Below are 17586 nucleotides of genomic sequence, written 5' to 3' on the forward strand. Positions count from 1 at the left end.
TGGTATCAGATTACATATAAAATGCTATCACAATTTTTTTAAAAAATCAAATCTTAAAAGCTTCATCCTTTACCCACCTTGAGAAGGAGAAAGTACTTGTTGCAAGAACTGGAGATTTAATAAGATCAAAGTAACAATATTTATTGCATTTTAAGATTGCATTTTAAAACAGTAAATTAATAGTGCACAGTGGCTTCATTTGAACCTCCTGAAAAGTGAGAAATTAAAAAGATGTAAAAACCCCTTCTACCTCATGAACAGAGCATAGGTTAATGTGCTTCTCCAAGGGGCAATATTTGGTTTAATAAATTGCCATCCCTGTGCTGTAATACATTTGACTTAGTGCTCTGTGTACACTAAAACCATTTATTTCAAATTTGTTTTGTCTACATTGAATGAAATAAAAACATTGCTCTGTACAATTCACTGAGCAGTGAATACAACAGCAAAAAGTATGATACAATTTATACAGACTAATGTTTTCCCATTTCTCCTATAAAGGAATCAGAACAAACCTAATTAGTATGCAACTTCATTTGGAAGATCTCAAATGACAAAAGGCCAAATATTACAGCCCATAATAGTGCCGAAAAAAAGATTCTTCCCCATATTAATTGGAATATGAATAAAGTGTAGGTGGAAATAAAAACCAAACCAAATCACCAGACTTTTATAAATTTACCAAATAGTAAATTAAACACGGTTCTTTAAAGAAATGTCTAAAACAGAGCAGTATTTTTGAAATAAATCTTACCATCATGTGTTTTTCTTGTAATCCAACGTATACAGTGCACAAAGTGCTAAGCAACACTACAGAAAACACATTTACATCAACACTGAAGATTTGGGGAAATGAAATTTCAACAATTTTATTTTTTTTAATGAGCTGTATTTTCTAAATTAGTTTTTATTTATTTTTTCCCATTTTCATACAGTATTGAAAACAAAAACGCGGCACATTCACATTTTGCCGAGGAAACTGTAAGGATGATCTCTACAGGGATAAATGCTGAGAAGCTTGAAGCTCAATCATTTTGATGTTGAAAAACTTTCTGAAGGAGTAAAGGCTTGATCTGACTGGTCTAGAACATGTATTGTAATTTAATAGAAGATATGGTCGTCTTAATATTTAATGATTTTTAAAAGAACTTCTCAGTTCATGCGAAGAATATAGTCCAAGAATAAATCATAGTTGTGGGACACGTTTTATGCTACGTAAGTGTATACTTTGCGGTCCTCAGGTGTTCGTGCCAAATATTCTCGCTCAATAAGTCCTTCAATACGCTTTTTAATAACAACTGGACTTGGGAGGAATCGTGCCTTCAGTTGTTGAGTTACCTGGAACAGAAGGTAAAGTATTTTAATATTATTTATACTAGCAATTAAGCAGATCTGGATATGACATTGTGTGAAAAACAAAACATGATCAATTATTGATGCTTTTACAAATTTCATGAAATGAAAAACTAATTCTGTATTTTGGGGCTCCTCTGGTATTCCTGACTATAAGCAAATACAGTAATACCTCGTCTTACGAACCTAATTGGTTACAGGGGGAGGTTCGTAAGACGAAAAGTTCGTAAGACGAAACACCTGTTGAAACAGCCGTGGGTGCTTCCCAGCGTCCTCCTGAACCCGAACGCCAAACCCGAACTTCCGGGTTCGGCGTTCGGGAGGCCGCCGAGAAGCCCCCTGGCTGTTTTAAAAGGTGACAGTCGGGCGGCGGGGCTTCTTGGTGGCCTCCCGAACACTGAACCCGGAAGTTCGGCAAAAGTTCAGGTTCAGGAGGCCGCTGAGAAGCCCCGCCGCCCGGCTGTCACCTTTTAAAACAGCTGGGAGGCTTCCCAGCGTCCTCCTGAACCCGAACGCCAAACCCGAACTTCCGGGTTCGGTGTTCGGGAGGCCACCAAGAAGCCCCCCGGCTGTTTTAAAAGGTGACAGCCGGGCGGCAGGGCTTCCCAGCGGCCTCCTGAACGCCGAACCCGGAAGTTCGGCAAAAGTTCAGGTTCGGGAGGCCGCTGGGAAGCCCCGCTGCCTGGTTGTCACCTTTTAAAACAGCCGGGGGGGCTTCCCAGCAGCCTCCTGAACCCGAACGCCAAACCCGAACTTCCGGGTTCGGTGTTTGGGAGGCTGCCGAGAAGCCCCGCTGCCCGGCTGTCACCTTTTAAAACAGCCGGGGGGGGGGGGGTGTTTCTCGGAGGCCTCCTGAATGCCGAACCCGGAAGTTCGGGTTTGGCGTTCGGGTTTAGGAGGACGCTGGGAAGCCCCCCGGCTGTTTCAAAAAGCGACAGCCGGGCGGCGGGGCTTCTCGGTGACGGCGGGTTCGTAAGAAGAAAAAAGTTTGTAAGAAGAGGCAAAAATTTTCTGAACCCCGAGTTCGTATCTCGGGTTGTTCGTAAGACGAGGGGTTCGTATCATGAGGTACCACTGTATATGGAATTGGAGCTAAGACTGTCTCTAAGCAGATGCAAGCACTGGGTTTGGCAGGTAATCAGAGATGGAGATGCTTGTATTTGGGTACCAGGGCAGTAAATTAAAGTCAAAAACATCATGAAATGTGATGATGGCCAGCAACCTCACCACTGTTGTCCAAAACAAGGTATGACTGCTTTTTTCCTCTGCATTTTAGCTGTAACTCTTCAGGAAGAGCAAACCTGCTTTCAGTTATACATGCTATATTACATCAAAGTTAGACTGACTATAATATACCAAAATGGAAGCTAGGGTTTCCCCAACCAACTCAAGGGACTGATTTTGAGACTGAAGTGGCCTGGGTGTAAATTATTTACTTCTAGAAAAAAAGGGTTCAGTGTGTAAGTTTTTTAAAAGAAGGATCACTAGCTTTGGTGGTATAAACTACTTTTATGGTTATTATTAAGATTATAAGATGGGGCTAGTACTAGAGCATCACCCAATCTTACCAAAGTCCTTCCTCAGGATATATGCCTAACTCCATTTGTGAGTACTTTTAAAGAATTGCTTTAACTCACTTTAATTGCGAGAGTTTCCATGAATCTTTTCAGTCTGAAATTTTAATTTAAAATTGTTTAGAAACTTAAATACTTTAATTTCAGCGTTTCACTGATGAATTAAATTACCTCTGCTACTAGCACATTATGTTGCATCTTCTTTCTAGATTTCATTATCCGCACTATAGCAGCCTCTATCTCATGCTTTCTGTCATCATCTACTTTTTGTCTTGTTTCTTTTCTTTCGGGGTCTGACTCTCCTTGTTTGGCAGCAACTGAAAGAATAGAATAGACAATTAAAATTAAAATAGTATTTTTAAAAGTAGTAATCATCGACAATTTGAAAATAAGTCAAAGTATCTAATAATATAATAGAAACATAGAAGATTGACAGCAGAAAAAGACCTCCTGGTCCATCTAGTCTGCCCTTATACTATTTCCTGTATTTTATCTTAGTATGGATATATGTTTATTCCAGGCATGTTTAAATTCAGTTACTGTGGATTTACCAACCACGTCTGCTGGAAGTTTGTTCCAAGCATCTACTACTCTTAATAATGAAACCTATTTGATTTTCATTCCTTAAACAGGGTGAGATTCTTATGCTCTTCCCAGATAAAATTCCCAGCATCTTTCATTGATTAGGCACCCAGAAAATGTTGAAAATTGTCTTTTGGCAATATCTGGAAGGCAAGAGTAATTTGTTCCTCATTTAAAAGAGGACTGATGCTTTTCATGAAGAAATACTTTAATGAGAGACGTTTTGTTTAAGTCTCCAGAGGCAATATATTAACAGACAAAGGATGAGTCTTGGCAGAAGCCCTTAGATAGAGAATTACCTGATACAGAATCAAAGAGATCTAACTGATAAATAACAAAGTAAATCCAAGTATTTTGGGACTGGATCTAGAAATATGAGAATGAAAACCTTTAGATTTGGGAGTTTCAATGGAATGCCTGAGAGATTATCAATACTAGAAAGGAGAATGGTGTTAGAATGGAAAATAAACTAAGAATCACCCCCCCCCCCTTATTGTTTTTTGGACAGGACAGTGAAATATTTGAAATCATTGGAGAAGAAGCCAGAGAAGAGGAGCTGTGATGAAGGGTGAGAGAGAGAGAACAATCAGGAATCAATAAACAGTAAAACTGACACCCAAGTGAAAGTGAACATACCTGTTTGAATTTTGACTCTGTGCAGTTTGGATGTGAATTGATCATTCACTGTAAATATATGTCCATTTTCTATTTCTTTTGATTTTGGCTCCTTTGTAAGAACCCGTTGTGTAGGTTTTCCACATGCGAGGGACTGCAGCGCTCGTACTAGCTCTCTTTCAGGAATATCTGTCTCTTGTTGTATCTCCTATATCAAATTGAATAAAGATTTTGTACAGAAAAAGGCAAATCTTTAGAAAGAGCTCTTGGGGGACTATCATTCAATCTCCTGATCAAACAGGAGAGGTCACAAAAAAGAAGCTATGGTGATGTCATCAAAAGAGCATTATGGAAACTTCAGTCTATGTTCAGCATTTTTAAGGGTCTTAGAACTGGGAATGACAGACATACTGCAAGTAGTTGGGGTGAAGAAGAAAAATTGAAATGGTTTTCTCTTCAGAGGTTTAAGATTTCCATTCCCAGTTATTGAAAAAAAATAACACCCACTCAAAATTGGTCTCTTAGTAGTTGAATTTATGTGATGTGTATTTAAGATATGGGATGACCAAATAAGATATTGGGGAGTTGAATACAGTTTTTTTTTAAAGTTTTAACTAAATTGCCAATCTATTAAATATTCACTTTTAAGATTACTTTGTTCTTAATTTCACACTGAACCTAAACGCGATGCGTAATATCTCAATGCGATAATCTAACTATAACACCCCATGTTACCTGCATTTTACAGCTCATTACACAGCAAAAAAAGTGAGCATTACAGAAAAAATATGCAGCATGAAAGTAGTAATAATAACACTAAATACTCCAAATAAAAATAATGGGAGAGAGGAATTGCAGCATATCAATTTCATTTACAATGTTGTAATATAATTTCAAGATTATATTAAACAATGTAAAGCATAACAAATATGGCATTCTTATATTTAATTAACAAAAGAAAATATAAGATAATTAGTATTCTAGTTATTAACATTGTATATCACATACAGAATTTTTATGCAATTACTCAAATATATGAATGATTCATGATCTGTGAAAATAAAAGCATATTCAATAGATAGAGGATAGTGAACAGCTAACAAAGACTTAGCTCATACCTCAAAAGTATATTTTTCTCTGTTATTAAAAAGCATGAGTATTGTCATCTGGAAAGTAGAGACTTGTAATATGTGCTTCCTTGTATTAGAGCCAGTTACTTGGGCACCTCCTACACCAACCTCTGATCCATCTTCCTGTTTTAATTATAAAAAATAAAATCAAAAGTCATTCTAGAAATATTTTTATTTACTTACTAATTGAGTAATTAATGTATTTACTAAAAAGCTTAAATTGTTACATACTTTTCATTTAAATGCATTTATTTTTGTTTTCTTGTCACAGGACTTAAATTATTTTGCATTTAATTGTGGGCCTTTTTTTTTTAACAAGTTATTAGAAAATCAAAATTGCCAGTGTATCTTTTAAAAAAACTTTCAAACTGTACCTATAAGCATGGAATGCAAAAGTATCTGTGTATTAAGCCAAATATAGTTCATTGACAGAGAAAGTAATCTTTGGAGCAAGCATAGTAAAAAACTCTATTTCTTTTTTGTCTTAGCTAATGATGTCTTGCATATCTCTGGATGGTTTTGAGAAAAGAGCAGAAACAAACCACAAAAAAGCCAAGAAGCCACCAATAAACCAGAACTGAGGAATTTACAGTTTCTGTTGGATAAAGTTGCTCAGATTCAGATAGACTTGCACTCTGATTGGGCAATTTAGACAGAGATGATGGGGCAGATCTTAGTCCTATTGTGAGGGATAAATTTGAGCCTGCAACACCTGAGGAAGTGGACAAGGCTATGGGAGCGATGAGTTTCTCCACTTGTTTGTTGAACTCATGCCCCTCATCATTAAAAGACCACTTGATTTATAAGCAAAGGCACTTACTTTTTTTACAGGGCCATAGAAGGTGGCATTAAGATCTGCAGAACCCATGTGATGTTGGAGTGTTAGCTGCCGTCCACTATGTTTGGCTAAATAAAATCTACAAAATTCAAGAAAATCAATCAACAGTTACCTAACTGTATTGAGAATTTCCAACAAAAAGTTTTCTGAAGTCCGCGTAAACATTTTATTAATAATATTTATTATAAAACATTACATACTAATTATAATCTTAGAATTATGAACCAAATATGTAAGATGAATAGATACACAAACGTAATAAATAAGAACTTAATAAAACAACTGCATGAAATCCAAGTAATGTTTCTAAGCCTTCAATGTCTACATCCCCCCCCCCCAAAAAAAAAACTTGCAATAGTAGAATACTATTTTTGAAATACCTAGTGAGATGCAGAATAATTTAGCACATAAATGCTTACAAAAATCTGGGCATTAACTATGTTTTAAAACAAACAGATTCCAAGCCAAATAAAAAAGTATCATATGAATTTCTTACCTCCTAAATATTTCAAAAGCATGCCTGGGGGCTGGGGGAATGTTGCACTTTGGTGTGGCCGACTGAGTGGGCCAGTAACCCGTTGTTAGAACCCGCACTGTCAGATCAACACCGCCTAGTGAGACCTATAAAAATAAAGACAAATAATGCATTGTATTCTCTTATAATTCTGTCCTTTCAATATTCAACATATTTTACATATCTAGATATAGGAATTTATATTCCTAGTTTTCATTATACTGGCACATAATTTATTTATCAAATTTATACAACTACCCAGCTAACTAGAAGAGACCGTATTTTGTTATATAATATAAAATATGAAGTGATGCTGAAAGAAACATTCTATTGAAGAATCAAATTCATCAGATACTCCAGACATTGGGACTATAATTGTAAATGAAAGTTTAAATCTAAAATCCCTTTGAAGCTTTCAGAACCAATAGCCATTCTTAACTGTTTATCATATAGGTCAGCGGTCCCCAAACTACGGCCCGCGGGCCGGATGCGGCCCGCTGAGGTCTTTTAACCGGCCCGCGGCAGCTCACAAGATTTTACCGATTGATATAATAAGAGGGAGAAATAGAGAGGGAGAGAGAAATGAAGAGGAGAGATAGAAAGGGAGAGAGAGAGGGGGGGGGAAGGAGAGAAAGTGTGAGAGATACAAAGAGGGAGAGTTAGAAAGAGAGTGAGTGAGAGAAAGAGAGAAGAGAGAGAAAGAAAGAGAAAGAGGGAGAGATAGAGAGGGAGAGAAAGGAAGAGGGAGAGATGGAAATAGAGAAAGAGAAAGAGAAAAATGAGAAAATGATGGAAGGAAAGAATGAGGGAGAGGGAAATGAAACAAATGAGAGAAAAGGAAGAGGGAAGAGAGAAGTGGAGAGGAAGGAGGGAGGGAAGGAAGGAGAAATGGAGTTTGTTGATTTAAGTTTAAATTTACTTGTTAATAAAGAAATATACAGTGATCCCTCGCGGTTTTTCCCACCCGATGACGTCACTCTCTTCCTTCCTTTCTCATCTTTCTTTCTCTCTCTCTTTCTCTATCTTGCTTCTTCCTCTCTCACACTCTCTTCCTCCCTCTCTCATCTCTTTCTTTCCTTCTCTCTCTTTCTCTATCTCTCCCCCTCTTGCTGGCGGGCGGCGGGCGGGCGGGCGAGCGGGGGCATCAGCGAGGAGCCGGGGTTTCCCCTTTGCGTGCAGCAGCAGCGAGCAGACGAAGATCGGGGTTTCCCCGCCGCCCACGCAAAGGGGAAAGCCCGATTTGGCTCCTCGCTGCTGCCGCCGAGCAGATCAGCTGCTGGGCGGCCGCAGCAGCAGCGAGCAGACGAAGATCCGGGTTTCCCCGCCGCCCACGCAAACTCCACCATCTGCGAATGCGCGGCCATGGAAAAAGGGCGCGCATGCGCAGATGGTGTTTTTACTTCCGCAACCCTACATCGCGAAAAATCGATTATCGCGAGGGGTCACTGTAAATTACTTTATTACTTAATTATTAATTACTTAATTACTTATTACTTCTTCTTTATTTTAAATATTGTATTTGTTCCCATTTTGTTTTTTACTTTAAATAAGGTATGTGCAGTGTGCATAGGGATTTTGTTCATAGGGTTTTTTTATAGTCCGGCCCTCCAACAGTCTGAGGGACAGTGAACTGGCCCCCTGTGTAAAAAGTTTGGGGACCCCTGATATAGTTAGTACTTGATTTAGTAGCACAATTAAGCCCAGAATTTGTAAGTTGTAAGTCATTCAAGTTGTAAGTTTATTTTTCAATTTAAAAAGTTTTTTAAAATTTATAGTAGTTAAAAACATGATATACACACAATATAACACAATATAAACAGATGAAAAATATAAGGAAAAAAAAGTACTTGACAGACTATCCAGTTTGCTTATATAAATTAATCATCCCTTTTTTTCCTATTAATTTTCCCAATATCTATATAAACTTGAATTAGTTTTGAATATCCTCATCATACTCGCTAACATTTAATCTTGGTTCTCCTTGTTTCCCATCCAGTTATAGAATTTATTCCAGGTTTCAAAATAATCTATGTCCGATTTGTCCTTCAATTCTAGTATCAGTTTGTCCAAATGTTAAAATTTTGAATAGAATTTTTTCTTCTGTAGGGACATCTTTACTTTTCCATTTCTGAGCATATGCTATTCTTGCTGGTTAAAATGTGCAACATTGTATACTTTGGGGTTTTTTGTATTTGTCAATGGTTATTCCTAGGAAATTCCTTCACAAATAGCACATTCACCTTAATAGCTGATAAAAACAATAGAGGAGATTGGATATAACAATGTGCAAAATATTTTGCGATCTATTTTGTGAAGGAAAAACTGGTATTGAGTGATTCATTTTCAAAGTGAAACATGTACATACTGGCTATTTTGTCTAGAAATGAAGCAAAATAGAACTATTCTGTCCAAGTAGTAGTTTGGGGCAAAAGGAATAGGGAGAAATGCAGTAAGCTGATGGGAAAGAGGGAAATTGCAAAGTAACTAAGAACACAGATGGGTCAAGGGCAAATGACAAATAACTGCTGAATAGAGAAAGGAAGCAATATACAAGTAGTCTTTAACTTAAGAGCACAATGGAGACTAAAATTTCTCTTGCTAGATATTTGTTGTGAGTTTTGCCCCATTTATGACCTTTCCAGTGACAAACGTTTAGTGAATCACTGCAGTTGTTAAGTTAGTAACATGGTTGTTAAGTGAATCTGGCCTCCCCATGGACTTTGCTGGTCACAAGATCGCAAAAGGAAGATCACACGATCCCCGGACACTGCACCCATCATGTATGAGTCAGCTGCCAAACACCTGAATTTTGATCGTGTGATCATGGGGATTCTACAACGGACATAAGTGCGGAAAACGATCAAATCACTTTTTTCAGGGCTGATGTAACTTTTCAGTCACCAAATGAACTGTTGTAATTTAAGGGCTACCTGTACCCCCTTTTTGTTGCCTAGATTTTGTTTCATCCCAAATCCAGAACAAGATGAGAAGATCCTCAAATCTCAGTTAGATAACTTTCAAGTTATTATAATCTATAAGAGATGTTGTTATATTTTTAAAATGTATGAATTACAAAAAGGTTTTCAATGCAGCACAGTAAGTACAATGTGACACACTAAGTACTATCAGATCTTAAATTAGCTTTCATTACAAAAATCAAAATCTGCCATCTGCTGGTGAAGCAATTCAGTTAGATTTTTGAAATATATCTAAACCAGGATTCACATGTAAGGATGGAGTGACAATTATATGCAAATTAATGAATACTAATTATGTATCCTGTCCCTAAAGCCCTCAGAATCACAGCATGGATTTATTTTGTAACTCCAGTATGGAAGAAGTGATTTTAGAATGAAGGGCTGGACTCAGAATCTCTGGAGAGGGGTGGCATACAAATCTAATAAATAATAATAATAATAATAATAATAATAATTATTATTATTATTATTATTATTATTATTATTATTATTATTATTATAACAACAGAAGTTGATTTCTCTGGCTAGAAATATGTACTACAGTGGTATCTCTACTTAAGAACGCCTCTACTTAAGAACTTTTCTAGATAAGAACCAGGTGTTCAAGATTTTTTCGCCTCTTCTCAAGAACCATATTCTACTTAAGAACCCGAGCCCGGAAAATTTTCTCAGGAAATTTGAGAGCAGCACAAAGGCCCGGCCAGTTTCCTGCCATTCCCAGCCATCTCAAGCTTTTCTGGGCTGCCAGAGAAGCCTTTTGGTGTTGCTTAAGGAGGCTTTGGCAACCCAGAGCGAACAGAGGGAGGTGTGTGCTCCTCCTCACCGTCTCAGTGTCCCTTCTTTTTTTTAAGCATCCTTGTTTCCTGGTTGAATCTCTTCTTGATCGTCTGTCCTTCCATTGCTTTGGAGAATAACGTAACCACTCCTCTCCATGGCAGCACCTCAAATATTGTAACACTGCTATCATGTCTCTCCCTGATCCTTCTGTTAGCTAGACTAGCCATGCCCAGTTCCTGCAACCACTCCTCATGTGTTTTAGTCTCAGTCCTCTAATCATCCTGGTTGCTCTCCTCTGCATTTTTTTTCTAGAGTCACATTTTTTTAGTGTGGTGACCAAAACTGGTTGCAATACTCCAGATACTGTCCAACTCCAGGGATTATAGAATGGTATTAGTACCCCACTTGATCTAAATTGTATCCCTCTGTTAATGCAATTTAGAATTGCATTGGGGTTTTTTGGCTGTCACTGCACACTGCTGGCTCATGTTTAGCTGATTGTCCAGTAGGACTCCAAGATCCCTCTCACAGTCAGGAATTTAACAAATTAAAAGATTAAATGTATGCAGGATCTAAATAAAAAACCCTGGTAAGTAACAAGAGGAATATCCGTGGAAGACAAATACAAATTTTACCATGAATATCAGAGTACAAGATGTTTTTACCTTTGGAAATTATTCCAATACCAATTGTCAAATGAGTTTATTTCATTTTTTAAAAACTACTGGAAAGTAATAATTAGATCAGGGTTTTTTTATATCAATGGCATTAAGTTCAAGAATCCTAGAATATGATTATGGAATATATGGAATAAATATTGGAATAAATATTAATCTAACTTTTCTGTCAGCTGTGGGAGTATGCATTAGTGCAAAAAATACCTCTGTACTTGAAAAATAGGTTTGATATCAAATTTAATTCAAGTTGGAAACCATTCATGAACTGTTATCACACTGAAGCATTTGAAGTCTAGACTTCTCTAAATGTTTTAATAAATGAGGACAGAACTTTCTAGATAAGGTAGAAATTCTGGGCAATGGTTTAGATATAATTTTACTGCTTATTTTTTATTAATTATTTAATATTATTTTAAAATGATTTTATTCTCTTTTATTTGCAGTAATAGCCTAATATTACTCTAACATTTTTATTTAGTTTTACATAGTTTTTAATTTCTATCCCAGGAGTATTAAACTCAATTTCATTGAGAGCCGCATTAGGATTGTGTTTGACCTCCGAGTGTGTGTAGGGCCAGGGTGGGAGTAGCCAGCTCAACATCACTCGTGTCAGGGTTACTTGTGGTGTCCTTATGAATCTGCCAGTGAAAACAGGCTCCTGAGCTCTATTTTTGGCTGCAACAGCCTCCTGCAACCCTCTGCCAATGAAAATGGAGCTTGCAAGGGCTGCGGTTGTTTTCACTGGCAGAGGCACTGTGGCCAATCCTTTGCTGTTTTCAGGGCATCCCCTGAGCCGGATATGGCCCCCAGGCCTTGAGTTTGACACACCTGTTCTATACTTTTCTTTTGTCTTATTTATTTTCTGGATTTTGGGGGTGGGTGGGTGTTCTGGTTTTTAAATATCTGGTGTTTTTAAATATCTGCTTTAAAAAAAAGGTATATAGCAAATTCTACCACCTCATTACAATAAGTTGTATCATTTCCTTTTTTAGAAATAACTTTTGAAAACATTACTGTTGTCTGGTTTCAATTCTTTTTTACTCTTACTTTTTCAAATGAGTTATAAAGCTTAAAAATTGGGTGGGAGTTTATATTGAAAATCTGTGGGGAAATAAACATATAGTCCATGTGAGAAGGTCACAGAATACTTAATCATTGGCAAAGTTATTCAAGAGTGAGGAAAAAAGTCCAAACTCCTATACCTGCCAAATTCATTTTTTGAATTCACTGCCTTCAGGTATCTGTACAAATAATAAAAGCATGCAAGCAAGCAAGTTCAATAAATCAATATCTGGATCCAGAAAAAGACTGATTTTTGGGGGGGTGTTATATGAAATAGATGGCCACAGCATAGAATCTAGTTTTAAAGCATGGCTACCTATTCAGAAATATAAGCATTTGTAAGAGAAGTACCAAATATACAGATTAGTATATAGACTCCCGGAAAGTGATGCTTTGAAATGTGTCTGTGTCCCACTTAGAGTAGCCATTCTTCAAAACAGTTGTTAAGAAATACTTCTCATACTGTCAGAAGAAAATTACCTACTATTAAATCTTTCCTAAAACAAGTTAAAACTTCAGCCACATGTCCAAAAGAGAGGGTTCTCCAGTCTATTGCATAGCAAAAATGTACTAAAATAAACATTATGATTTTACTATATAAATGATGCACTTTGCATACCCAGTAGTTGCATTTGCAAGATTTCTTTCTTAAGATCCCCCACAACAAATTATTTGCTATGCCTTAGCAGGGCACACCTGACAAAGGTTCAGACATTCTCTTCCAAAAATTCAAAATGTCACCACCAGGTCAAAAAGTCTGTGAATCCTTGAAATAAGTCAAACATTTGCATCTTACCCCTGTGGCCTGTAGATGTTGCCTAAATTCATCCATTGTTGTGTTTGAGATGCTCATGTCCCTGAACATTCCTTCCAATTTTGATGTGAACTGACATCCACATTCAGTCTGCAAAAGAAAGAATTATTTATAGCATGATTTAAACAGAGATGAAGCTCTTAGGTTATTTAAAATTTCAATGTATAACTATTTAAGTAAATTTTAAAAAGTTATGAAAAAATAACATGGTTCCAGACATAAATTAATCAACAGTAAATATCAACAGGCAATTACGCTAATTTATATTTTGATTATCAGATGTCTAATTATTCTAATAAATTTTACTGAAAATAAGAATTTATTATTCAAATATTTTAAAATTCAACATGGAAATGAGATTGGGAATATTCCCATTAAATCTCTTTAAATTGATATAGTAAATATTCACTTTGACCTTTAAAAGCATAAATCATTCTTAAAATATCATTGCAGGTACATATTAATTTAAACACATACCAAAAGCAGGAATGTAAAATTTTATGTTTGGGGATGGGGTAAGAATTTTGCCTTTTAGGAGAATTATTTTTAGAAAGCATTAGCCTAAAGCAGGAGTAGGAAAAGTTGGCTCTTCTATGACTTGTGGACTTCAACTCCCAGAATTCCTGAGCCAATCATGCTAGCTCAGGAATTCTGGGAGTTGAAGTTCACATGTTATAGAAGAGCCAGGTTTGCCTAACCCTGGCCTAAAGTATCCAAATGCTTCTTCCAAGCAAAGGAGGAAAAGCATGGTCTCTGGATATGAAGGTTACTTGCAGCTTGAAGAAAAAATACTTCCCTATCCATTACGACTCTCTCAATAGTCTACAATGACAACTCTTGCAACATTTCCCATCTTTCCAGTGTAAATGCATATTCAATGTTCATAGAAAGCAATTATCTTAATTTTATCAACTTTAGCTATTTGAACTTCTCAGTCTTAGTATAATTTCTTAGCCACTCCACCACAATGGCTTAATAATTCTTTGCTGACAAAAAAAAATGTTTGAACTAAAAATAATTTGTTTATCATTGTATAACTTTTACAATTAACTGACCCAACTCTACTTCAATTTATCCCACTGAATAGATGTTACCATAAAATTAAAGCTAAGTGGAAAATTCACTAAGAAATTGTTATACTGCTCTTACCTTTAGCTTAGATATCATATTTTTTTCTGAGTCATCTGAAACACTCTTGTTTGTAAGAAGCCTCCTTGCTAAGTGCTGCTTATAATATCGTTCAAACACATCTTTTTCTTGCATAAATCTAAACAAAACCATCGCCTTGTCCAATATAGTCTCTACCTCTTGCTCAGTTAGCTATAAAAAATAAAAGCAAAGACAATATATTAATTATTAGAATATTCAAAACTATAATTTTTATAGAAAATATTTCTCAAAACTAAATTCTCTTGCTATTTATTTAGGCAGGGATTCAAAAACCAGGAATAGATTATCTGATCCATTCTATTTGTGAACAAAACAAAAATCAAAACTTATAAATAAGTATGTCTGCAAGATTTACAAGGTTCATATTAATAAAATTAAGTTACTTAAGGTTTTAGTTTTGAATCTTTAAAAGTAACAGCTTAAAACAACTAGGATGTCATATGTAGACTAGTTTCATTTCCATGAAAAGCTTTATAGGTAAAACCCAGCACCTTGAATTGTACCTAGAATCAAATGGTTATTAGTACAGCTCACAATTGGAAGTGCATGTAAGTGAGAGACCAGCTGGAGCTTCCAAATAGTCATCAAGGGCAGCTTCAAGTAGAGTGCATTGTATTTATCCAATTATGATGTAAGTAAGGCAAAAGTGACTGTAAGCAAGGCCTCCCAAGTCAGAAGTGGATATAACTGGTGCATATGGCAAAGCTGTAGAAAATGTCACAGCTGCCACCTGTTCTTCAAATAGGAGCCATTGTGCATTGCAGCTGTTTGCAGGAGTACTACTCCATCAAGAACCTCCACAATCCACAACCACTCATTCTTACAAGAGATGAGTTTGAACCTTTTTTCTTCATCTAAATCCCTACAGATCCCAGAACTTCATCAGCATTGGAGGGTCTGGATCTGAGCTGCACAACAGAGAATCATCAGCACATAGATGACACGTAGCTTTGTGCCAATGAACATAATTGTTAAGTTGGAGCAGGAAGAACTAAATCCTGAAGCATTCTGCAAAGCAATGCTTTGCCCCCTACCCCCTGCCCAATTCCAAATCATAATAATTCTGAACTAGCCCTGGAGCAAGGATCATCATGCCTCCCATCCATGGAAAAAGCATGACCAGTGCTTTCTTAAAGTAATTACAGATCTGAAAACTAACTGAAAGGGATCTAAATAATGTAATTCCTTCAAAATTCTTTTGTAATAGCAAAGAAAAAGGGATGAGGATAGAGTATTATTATTATTTATTAGATTTATATGCCGCCCCTCTCCGTCTATTTTTAAAAAATCTACGTATTTAATTTTTTATATTGACATTCATTTGTAACATTTATTATTGCACTATGGAAATAAATTAGCATATAGAAATATATATCTTTGTAGTTGTTTTGTCAGAAAAACTGAGTAATTGTAATAGAAAGTATACTTACTCCCTTGACTCCTTTTTTTAGCTTATCATCAATAAATAATGAGAGATACTCTGGAGATCTAGAGTTGAGGTTAAGGAAATATTCAAAATCACCCGCAATTGTTTGTTTGAAGAGCCTGTCATTATTAAAAGATTCTTGAAGGAAGCGGTCAAACCTACTCTTCAAATCCAGTAAGCCCTTAAAACAACAAAGCATATAATTTTTTAAAGATTTCTATTACATTCTAAATGAAAATCAGTCACCATTGTTCTCTCTCTCTCTTTGTGTGCATGTAAAACATATTTTCCTGATAATGAAAATGAGATATGAGGGAGATATATACCGTGTTTCCCCCAAAATAAGATCCTGCTTTATAGTTTTTTGAACCCACTTGGTCTTACTGCCATGAACTCAAAAGCCCGATTGGGCTTATTATGAGGGAATGTCTTATTTGGGGGGAAACAGGGAGTGTGTGTGTGTGAACACACACATATATAAAACAGTTAACTTTACATTGTATCTACAGTATATTCATAAATATATATACAGTGATCCCTCGAGTTTCGCGATCTCGATCTTCGTGAAACGCTATATCGCGATTTTAAAAAAAATATTAATTTTTTTTAAAAAACCACTTCCGGGTTTGGCTTCGGGACTCAGCTGGGAAGCGGCGCGGCTGTTTTAAAAGGTCGCAGCCGGCCTGGGGGGCTTCCCAGCACCCCCCCGAACCCCCAACCTGGGTCTTCCCGGCTGCCCACGCAAAGGGGAATCCCCGGCTCCTCGCTGATGCCCGCCGCTCGCCCGCCCGCCCGCCAGCAAGAGGGGGAAGACCCAGGGAAGGTTCCTTCGGCCGCCCAGCAGCTGATCTGCTCGGTAGCGCAGCAGCAGCGAGGAGCCGAATCGGGGTTTCCCCCTTGCGTGGGCGGCGGGGAACGCAAACTCCACCATCTACGCATGCGCGGCCATAGAAAAAAGGGTGCGCATGTGCAGATGGTGTTTTTACTTCCGCAACCCTACATCGCGAAAAATCGATTATCGCGAGGGGTCTTGGAACGGAACCCTCGCGATAATAGAGGGATCACTGTACACACCTTTTCCCTTTAATATAGCTCTTTCATAACCTTTATATATGATCTTTATATCTATTTTCTAGCCATTTATACCATATAATAGTTAACCTGTCCATTTCTAAACAATCAGGAATATTGTGATTTATTATCATTTCATCTGACAGTGTGTTGCTCTGCTTCCAGTTTTGTTCTTTAGAGTGAGACTTTCACAAACTAGTTTAGAGAAAGTTTTCAGTGGAAGGAAAATGGGAGCTGTGTAGACATTTTTGACTGGAGTATTTTGTGCATCTAGTATGAACCATATTAGGAAGCTGTCTAGAAAAGGAAAACTGGCACTTTAAGTAAGATAATTATTTTCTCTGTTTAAGATACGCTGGTCTAGGTGCCACATGGAATGATCTATATGAGTGAGATATCTAGCTGTTTACTGAAAGTGAAAATATTTTTATTTGTCTCAAAGATGCTTTTCCAAAAATTTGACTTTTTTTTCTTTGAAAACATTTCGCTTCTCATCTAAAAAGCTTCTTCAGTTCAGACTGGTGGAGAATGGAAGCATTTATATTCTTTTCAGACATCTAGTTGTTGGCACTCTGAGGGTGCTATAATTTTGACATCTATGTCAAAATTGAACAGCTGTCCATCAACAGAGGGGGAGGGATACGACACCACCTATCTTCTGTTTACAATACAGTCCTTTCAGCAGTCCCAAGGCATTCCACATTCATTTAGTCTGATGGTGACTTAGAGCAGTGTTTCCCAACCTTGGCATCTTGAAGAGATCTGGACTTCAACTCCCAGAATTCCCCAGCCAGCGACTTAGAGGATACACAGAAACCCCAAGTGGCCCCAATGATTCTCAGAACTAGAAAACAGATGACTGCAAAGAATATAAATCCTTCCAATCACCATGAGTCAGTTAGAACTGAATAAATTTATTGGATGAAAAGTAAAATGTTTTCGAAGAAAAGGAAAATCAAAGTCCAATTGAAAAAAACTCATTTGGGATTGAAAATATCCATTGGT

At 36.9% G+C, this 17586-nt stretch overlaps 1 protein-coding gene across 1 annotated transcript in view; it reads right to left on the reverse strand.

Moving 5' to 3' along the window:
- Nucleotides 1–867: 867 nt before the first annotated feature.
- CUL3 (cullin 3) overlaps nt 868–17586 on the reverse strand; it is a 54757-nt gene continuing 38038 nt past the window's right edge. Inside the window, exons 8-16 of the mRNA XM_070753303.1 lie at nt 15515–15691; nt 14064–14234; nt 12897–13004; nt 6589–6713; nt 6075–6171; nt 5243–5377; nt 4146–4332; nt 3099–3244; nt 868–1338 (exon numbers count right to left, since the gene is read on the reverse strand). Coding sequence (XP_070609404.1) covers nt 1207–1338; nt 3099–3244; nt 4146–4332; nt 5243–5377; nt 6075–6171; nt 6589–6713; nt 12897–13004; nt 14064–14234; nt 15515–15691 — 1278 coding nt within the window. The 3' untranslated portion in view covers nt 868–1206. The remainder of the gene's footprint in view (nt 1339–3098; nt 3245–4145; nt 4333–5242; nt 5378–6074; nt 6172–6588; nt 6714–12896; nt 13005–14063; nt 14235–15514; nt 15692–17586) is intronic.

This window comes from Erythrolamprus reginae, chromosome 5 (assembly GCF_031021105.1).
Source record: "Erythrolamprus reginae isolate rEryReg1 chromosome 5, rEryReg1.hap1, whole genome shotgun sequence".
Lineage (NCBI taxonomy): Eukaryota > Metazoa > Chordata > Lepidosauria > Squamata > Dipsadidae > Erythrolamprus > Erythrolamprus reginae.